We start from the raw sequence: 9,058 nt of genomic DNA, 5'->3' as shown, positions 1-9,058 counted from the left end.
ACGAGTAGTATTTTTTTAGTATGATAATTTTATCTTTATCTTAATTGCATACAAATTTAATATAACTAAAATTCAGATGTAAGAATATGGATCAATGTTAATTGTAAAATCAAGTTTAATTAAAATGATAAAAAAATAATAAATTTTGTTCATGTTGGATAACTTATTATTATTCCATAAATTTAATTAAAATAAAATATTTTTTGTTAAATTTACATGAACGGTAATTTATTTACAAACTCAATCATTTAATGAAAGTAGTAGTAATTGATTATTTGGAAAACGGAGAGACACAGGAGATTAGAACCCAGTTGCCCTGTCTCTCTCTCCTCACTTTCTCTTTCCTAACTGTAGTCTTCAGCTCTCTGACTCTCTCGCCTCTCGAAAAACGAAAGGAGAAACACCTACTACTACCAACACTGCTAAATTCCACCTTCTCCACCTTCTCTACCTTCCCCCATTTCCCTCTTTCGTTTTCATCAACCGCATTCCGTCAAATCAGCCACTCGATACGCAACGCACCGCCGAACAAATTCAATTTTTCCCCTTTAGGTAACCCTCTGCTCTCTCTCACAAATACTCCTCATTTATTCGGAAATTTTTCCCTTTCTGCTTCGGGGCTGGGGTTAGGATGAATCGTGGGATGTGATGGGGGCGGGCTTCTCGCAGGCGTTCCCCTGTTTCAATCCGGCCGCCGGACCTCCGAATCGGTCGGATCCGGATGCCATTTTCGGCGGCAACGACGAAACCCTCGGTCACTCCTTCTGCTACGTGCGCTCCTCCGCGCGGTTCATCTCCCCAACTCACTCCGATCGCTTCGTATCTCCCTCACACTCCCTCCGCTTCGACGATCCGCGCCCCTCTAAGCCGCCGGGTTACCCGGAGACCGGCTTCCGGGCCATCTCCGGCGCCTCCGTCAGCGCCAACACTGCTACTCCCATAACCGTCCTCCAACTCGACGACATCTGCACTGATGCCGCCGGTGAAGCAAGCTATCAGAATAATTTTGGCAGCAGCAAGGGTTTTGTAGCTGGAGCTGGAGCTGGAGCTGGAGCTGGAACTGGGCCCCCCAATGTTCTGCTGGATGGATTCGAGAGTACGTCGTCGTTTAGTGCCTTGCCCTTGCAGCGGGTGCCGCGCGGCGGGGAGCAGCAGCCCTCGGGCCAGCTGGAGAGGGCTTTCTTCATGTCTGGCCCGATCGAGCGCGGCGCCCTCTCTGGCCCGCTGGATGGCGCTGCTCTCTCTGGCGACAGCAATGGGGGTGTGCCGTTTTCGGCGCCACTTGGGGGCATGTATGTTAAGAAGAGGAAGAAGAAGAGCATTTCGGGGATTCGCAATGCATTGTACCGCAACTTCTCTGTGGTGCCTGTAAGGAATTTCATTAGTGGAGGAGGGCAGCGGAAGGATGCTCCACCAGTAAGTGATAGCTGCAGAGAGACGCCACAGACTGGCTGTGAGGGCAATGTGCAGTGGGCATTGGGTAAGGCAGGTGAGGACCGGGTTCATGTGGTTGTATCGGAGGAGTTAGGTTGGCTGTTTGTTGGAATTTATGATGGATTTAACGGACCTGATGCTCCGGAATTCCTCATGAGCCATTTGTACAAAGCCATGTATAATGAATTAGAGGGTTTGTTTTGGGACACAGAGGATGCAGTTGCAGCTTCAGAAAATGCACATTTCACTGGGAATTCTCACCCTTCTGATGTTAATATAGGTGATCGACAAGACTCAGAAAGCAAAGAAGGCGAAGTAGAAACAAAACTAGTTAAGAAGGTGATGTTTGGAGGGGAGCAAATAGAAGTTAGGAGGAGGAAGTTATGGGAATGTTTGGTGGAGGATGATCCCGGGGATGGGCTTGATCTATCTGGTTCTGAAAGATTTGCCTTTTCAGTTGATGATGCATTGAGTGTGAACGATGCAGGTTCAGCAGTGAGTAGGAGGTCTTTATTGTTGTCAAAACTGAAGCATGGGTTGTTGAATAGGCATAAGGAGAAGGAGGGAAACAAATTATTTCCCTGGAAGTTTTGGTCAGAGGGGAAGCATAAAGCAATTGAGGATTTGAGGGAGAGCAATGTAGCTGGTGATGGGGAGGTTGTTGAGACTGGGAGAAGTAGTAGAACTGGTAGGAAAAGAAAGGTAGGATTAGTTGATCATGATCTAGTATTAAGTGCAATGTCTAGAGCACTTGAAGTTACAGAGCAGGGATACTTAGATATGACTGATAGGGTTCTTGATCGCTACCCTGAGCTTGCATTGATGGGTTCTTGCTTGTTGGTTGCATTGATGAGGGATGACGATGTGTATGTGATGAATGTTGGGGACAGTCGAGCCATTGTAGCTCAGTTCGAGTCAGAAGGGGTAACCCGTGATACAGAAATGCAAGGTTCTGGTGATTACGGGTTCAATGGCGAGGGAATAGTTGAAGAGTTATCTTCTGTCAGTCAGACGGAGAGTAAAGCTGTAAATGAAGCTCATGTTCATCAACCTATGGGTTTGACTGCATTGCAATTATCAACTGACCACAGCACAAGCATAGAAGAGGTAACATTTCCTCCTTAGTACTTGAGATATTTTCCTGGTATAATATCTGCCACTTGGTTTGTTTCTGAATCTTGCTTTGAGTCTTTGCCTCAAGATTCAATAAATAGCTGGAACTGTTATGTTTCAAATATCACAGTGCTGCTTTGAGTAAAAACTTAAAATGGTTTACCTTATGGTAATTGCAATAGATTCTTAAATTATTAGTTTTAATTGGGAAAATTATAGAATCCATACATCTAAAAAGAAGGTCCTCTTGGAGATACTTTAATCTTGACTCTTGTTCACACTCTCGTTGGTGAAATATGTTGCAATTTGTTAGGTTCTCTTGAGGGATCTCTTTCTCAATTTTATTTAAAGTTGTTGGCAACTCTTTGATAGGAGTCATGCTCAATAATACAGCCAATAGCTAAGGCAGTTGACACCTTTTTAAAAAAATTTGAATAGTAGTACTATTGTATGAGAAGGTCTTGAGTTCTGTTCGTACTCTTCAAATAAATTGGCATCAATAACGGAGTGTAGGACATTGTTGGTAAATACTCATGAAGAGAGATCACAATAGATGTAATCACATAAACTCAAGGTGTCTAACGTTACTTCAAATATTTAGTGTTAGGGTGAGATCAAGAATAACGAAGTTCATGGATAGAGTTATGTCAACTGAAACTTTTGGATGCAGTTATGGTGTGATTAGTAAAGATGGATACAAAATTTGAGGTCATTTAGGTATAATAATTGATGTAACTGTAGATGTGTCTAGTTGTTAGTGAGCACGAGGAAATTTACAAAAACCTAGGATGGTTAAAAAACTATTGCACAGAGAATTTATATTCTCACATCTAACAGAGTATCTAGGAGTCTAGGATGGCGACACATGTTGCATATTTATGCAGGATTCCTCAATCCACATTCTATTGTACTTATATTATCTAAAACAAAAAAATATATTATTGTTACCTATTGAAAAAAGTTGCCAGGATAATCACAATGATACTAAATTATTAAATCACATCACAAATTACAAGCCACTTTTTTTACAGATTGCAACCAATTCAATTTCAATTTTCAATATATATTTGAAAATATTAAGTATTGATAAATAGGTCAAAATGGCTAACTCTCACTGCACTTTGGACTTAAGAGATTTCAAGCAAGCAACTGAGGCTTAAGATCTTGAATTGAATTATAGGTGGAGACATTTAAGCATTTGTTGAACTGGATAAAGAGGAGAGAGGCTTGTTTTTGCAGACCCAACTAGATATATTTTCATTAACCCTCAGCTTATGACCAGATGAATTGCTACCATCATTATGATTTACCTCAAATATCTTAATATGACATAATATAAAAGAAGACGAATATAGATAAAGAGCCGAACTAGTTAGCTGTTGCAAGATTGATTAGAAGCTTGAATATGAGCTGATAACTGGTTTGAACTGTCAATGCTAAGTTATTTTCTATCAGAGTCCCAATATTTTTACAACACATAAAATGGATTGGCATGATTACATAGTTCACGTGGACAACTATTACTGTCCAAGCCAAAACCCAAGTCATGCTAACTTGCATATTATACTCATGGAAAATACTCACAATGCGTATCATCTTGCATACTCAACACCATTTGTCTGGGGGACACTGTGGCCGCCACTTCATTCAAGTGGTCTAACTTCCCAAAATTAGCACTTACATGGGCAGCCTGAAACTCATGTATGCTTATCATCCTGTAGACCCTTGGGTGGTGAGGTTCAAGAAATGTCTTTTATTATGGAGTTTTACCACTTCAAATGGTTCCAAACATTGGAATGCATAAAAAATGCCATTTCCAAATATGATTCTGGAACTGAAAATTGACAGGAAGGATGCCCTGGTATCCCATCCTTATTACACTATTTTTAATAAATATGACGATGCTTGTGGAATTTTAAGCAAAAAAGTGGGATTTACTTTTCTTTCTCCAACCTTCTCTGTTGTAAACTTACAAGTGAAAAATAAATGATTATATTAAATCAAATTGAAGGTGTAAAATCAGAGTTCTGGACTTCATCTTTGTTGCGGGTTTCAAGTTTGGCAATTTCACATATATATTACTTCTCTTGTTACTGAAGTTGGTGATTTTCTCAAAATTCTTTAGACATTGGTATACAGCTACTATATGACACAGCTAGTGTCGCAATCATATTAACAGAAAATAGTGCTTGCTTGTCTTTAAAATCTACTCCCTCCATTCCATAGTAGTTGAGTCATTTTGCCATTTTGGTACGTTTCATAGTAGTGGAGTCATTTACCTTTTTAGTTAAAGTCAACACATTTCTTCTTACTTACTTTCTCTTACTTTATTCTCTCTTCATCTCTCCACCTTTTTAATTTCCTACTTTATTCTTACTTTACTTAACTCACTTATCACAATTTTTCTTAAATCGCGTGCTGAAAAGAAACGCCTCTACTACCGCGGAACGGATGGAGGAAAGCATATTATATAAATGTTAGGAATTTCTTGAATAAAGTCGGATGGTCAACAATATCAGAATGTATTGACTTATGATGTCACATAGCAAATTGCCTACAAAAATTTGTCTGACAGTTTAGGAGTGGCAATAGGATGGAAGTGGGAAAAGTAGGAAGGAAATTTGCACAGGAAATTCTGCTTTGGTAAAATTAGCGTGCCAAGCCCCATACTTTAGGAAGTGGCATTAGAAACTGAAAATCACATTGTTTACTGCATATAAATCCTGTTATATCAGTGTGTATTACAAATTTACAATGTGAACAATTCACTAAGTCAAACATTGTATCGTAGTCGTTGTAGCATGTTTTACTTCATGAAACATGTCGAACAACCTAAAGAGCATCCCGTGTGAATTGATTGTTTAAGGTCTGTGCATATTGAATGGTCACTAAAAGGGATGTTAACCTCAGAATGATTAAAGTCTGATTAAGTTAAACTAGACTTTTTGCTTATTCTGTTTGGTTAGGATTGTATGGGAAAACTGAGATGAGTATGTTTAAGAGTACACATTTATGTGCTAGCCATAAAATATATTTGAACTAACCGTTATACTCTGTAATTTATTAGTATAATTGAAGAGTTTGGTAAGAAGAAGTCTAGTCGGATAAGAGTTCTTCGTGGTGTGGGAGGAAGAATGTGGAAGCATCAGGAAGTGTGCAAATAAAATTTAGTCAAGAAGTTCTCCATTGGGGCACACGCATTTTTTGTGAAATGCTACATATGACGAAATTCATATTATTTGAGAACACCCAAGCAACAAATTTTTTTGTGTGAACATTGCATAGACATTTTGGATAAGTAATTTTATGGATGCTGCTGGGTCTATCTGTCTTGTTCATGGCATGCTCTTAGGTATCAAACTTTGTATGAGGCATTTCCCCACTGATAGATGATAATTTACATAGTCCTTGTCATATGATCAGTTCTAAACACTTGTAATTTATTTCTACTTCCTTGTCACAACAGTACTGGATACGGGCATTACAGTTGATTGTGGTGCTACATCTATCATTTATAATATGATCTATTTCGGGAAGTTATTAGAATCAAGAATGACGACCCAGATGTCAAGGGGTTGGGTGGGGTGGATGAACTTTCAGTATTAAATTAAATGCTTTCAGACCTCAATTTTTTTTGCTTTGTTACTGATTTGTTTCATATGATCAATATCAGGAAATTATTAGAATCAAGAATGAGCACCCAGATGACAGCAATTGTATAGTAAATGATAGAGTTAAAGGTCGTCTCAAAGTTACCCGTGCATTTGGGGCTGGATTCCTCAAACAGGTTTGTCCCTCCACCCTTTCCCAGGGGGTAATTATTTTACAATGAGAAGCAATGTAATCTTTTGTTTTTTGTTTTTAAATTGCTCTGTCAAAGTTTACTTCCATTCAGCCTTCTGCCTGATGACATTGTGCGTTTTTGCACTTTGTGAGTGTTGTTCTAGAGCTTGTGGTTAAGTTATGCTCTTGTTTATTTGACACGTGTGTATAGGCTAGCCACCTTCAATTTACTTGACCCATACTCTATGGTCTTTGATTTTGAGTGCAACAGAGGCAACCTTACTTCATATGTTAGTTTCTAAGTTTGCTTTTTTAATGATAATTCTTGATATAGTTATTTGTTTGCAACATACTTCGAACTCTGGTTTGAATAAGGAATAGATAATTGATAAACAATCCTCTAAGCCCTCTGGTAAATTAACGTCCTGAACTCAAGATTCAACATCCCTCTCAAACCTCATGGAACTTATTTATAAGACTCTCAAAAAGACTTAGGAAATAAAGATAATATTAAAAGGTAGACTTATAGAGACTTCTAACCTTTAAATATAGACTTCTAGACTTTTAACAATTAAAGATAGACTTCTAAACTTCTAAACTTTCAGCTCTTGATGTGCATCAGTGTTCACTAATAGATTCAAGTTAATTAGCGAGTTTTAGTATGCCGATTACCTTCTCAATGGTTGCTACCTCTTAGCTCTTACTTTGCAGTTCTTTAAATAGTTTTGTTTTCTTAACCAAATGAACATTCTCTTACTGAGTTCTCCTTAATATTTTTATTTACATTTTCCATCCCACTAATGGCATGTAATACATATTAATGCAGCATAAGTGGAATGATGCCTTGCTAGAAATGTTTCGGAATGATTATATTGGTACAGCGCCCTACATCTCGTGTTCACCCTCTCTTCGTCACCACCATCTGTGCCCCAGAGATCAATTTTTGGTGCTTTCGTCTGATGGCTTGTATCAGTACTTTAGCAATCAAGAAGTGGTCTCCCATGTGCAGAATTTCATGGAGAGGTTCCCTGATGGAGACCCTGCCCAGCACTTGATAGAGGAACTTCTGTTTCGTGCTGCCAGAAAAGCCGGTACATTTTTACTTTAAAGAAGTATGATAGTATATTATAAAATCTACCAAATGATGATTCGGTTTCAGTATTGAACCACAGATTATACTGGGCCAGGCTTTTCTTATCACTTTGTTTGAACTATTTGCAGTTTTAGTGTCTGAATATTCTCATGCCTCACATCTTTACTCCTTAATGTGCTATCTCTCATAGGATTTAGCTGATCAAGTGTCTATATGACTAACTTTGGTGGAGAGAATATTTTCTCAGAGTTATTCTGTATAAACTGAAAAACTAGTTAATAGGAATAACACATGTTCATCCTTTTCATATGATTAACTGTTGGTTGAGAAATTTATTGTTACCTCTTGGCTGCTGACAAGATTAATTTCCTTAGATACATGTAAAATAGAACTGTATAACTGGAGATGTATGCTTGACCTATATTGCCTAGTTCAACTAAATTATGGAGCTCAATGAAAAAAGTTAATCTTCTTGGTCACTCTCATTTCATTCGGGTGCAATCTAGAGAATACAGGGGTTTGTGTACTTGTCGCTTGTGCCATGAATCTTAAAGAATATGCAAGCTGCATTCTTTCCAATATCGAAGTGTATAAGGGAGCCTTTTTGTTATGTTCTGTTGAAATCCGGAAGAAATCTACTAGTAGTTTCTTTTTTACTCGTTTTGAGTATAAAATTTGCTCACCAGACTGGCTGTGTGTTCTGAACAATGCGGTTGTTTGCAGGAATGGACTTTCACGAGCTTCTGGACATTCCTCATGGTGATCGTCGGAAATACCATGATGATGTCACTGTTATGGTGGTATCCCTTGAAGGAAGAATCTGGAAGTCCTCAGGGAAGTACCTTTGAGAAAACATCCGCAGCACCAAAACGACATGTAAGCTCCAACGGAAGCTGGAATATGATCGGTTCGTTTGAGGGCTGTATGATCTTCCGTCTGATGCCATGCGAAACCAACGTGATGATGATGATGGAAGCTCTTAAAGAGGGAATGTTGCAATGGGATAGGAAATTTTTGTAGTTGCTGCCGTAAACTTGTTTTAGGCAGGAAAAAGAAGACCTATTTTATTTTGTTCTTTTCTTTCTTTTTCCTTTTCTTTTAACTTTTTTTTGAGAGCCTTCTCATTCGTTTGTTCTTCATTGGGGTGGAGGGGGTTTAGTGGGTTTGAGCTTTGACATATCTGCCTTCTTTCCTTGAAGGCAGAATTTGTAATTCTGGGAAGTAATGTTCCCAAATGCCCATCATAAATTATTCAAATCCAAAAGCATGTGTAGATTATCCTTACAAACAAAATACTACTTCCTCTGTTTCATCGTAGTAGAGTTATTTCATTTTCTGCACTTGTTTTGAAAAAATGATAATAAATATTCAAAGTGGAGAGAGAGTAAAGTAGAGAGATTCTCTCTCTTACATTACTTTTTCCTAATTTTAACTATTTATAATTATTTTTTCAAAACAAGTGCGCAAAATGAAATGACTCAACTACTATGGAACGGAGGGAGTACCAACTTAGAGTAATTGAACAATACTTTTCACCAGTTTGGAAGGAAAAATTCTGTAAAGCCAAAGGAGGATTAATGATGGCTACAAAGTTGCACCATATAATTGCTTCATACACTTTCAGTTCTGTCTATT

At 38.3% G+C, this 9,058-nt stretch overlaps 1 protein-coding gene across 1 annotated transcript; it reads left to right on the top strand.

Annotated features, from left to right (window-relative positions):
• Positions 1-337: 337 nt before the first annotated feature.
• Positions 338-8,680, top strand: LOC125222468 (protein phosphatase 2C 29). The gene is made up of 4 exons (XM_048125106.1): positions 338-2,541; positions 6,221-6,334; positions 7,157-7,421; positions 8,147-8,680. The coding sequence occupies exons 1-4, from the start codon at positions 649-651 to the stop codon at positions 8,269-8,271; spliced, it is 2,397 nt and encodes a 798-aa protein (XP_047981063.1). The 5' UTR covers positions 338-648; the 3' UTR covers positions 8,272-8,680.
• The last annotated feature ends 378 nt before the right edge of the window (positions 8,681-9,058 follow it).

Source organism: Salvia hispanica, chromosome 4 (assembly GCF_023119035.1).
Source record: "Salvia hispanica cultivar TCC Black 2014 chromosome 4, UniMelb_Shisp_WGS_1.0, whole genome shotgun sequence".
Taxonomy (NCBI): domain Eukaryota; kingdom Viridiplantae; phylum Streptophyta; class Magnoliopsida; order Lamiales; family Lamiaceae; genus Salvia; species Salvia hispanica.
This window is presented reverse-complemented; position numbering and strand designations above follow the sequence as displayed.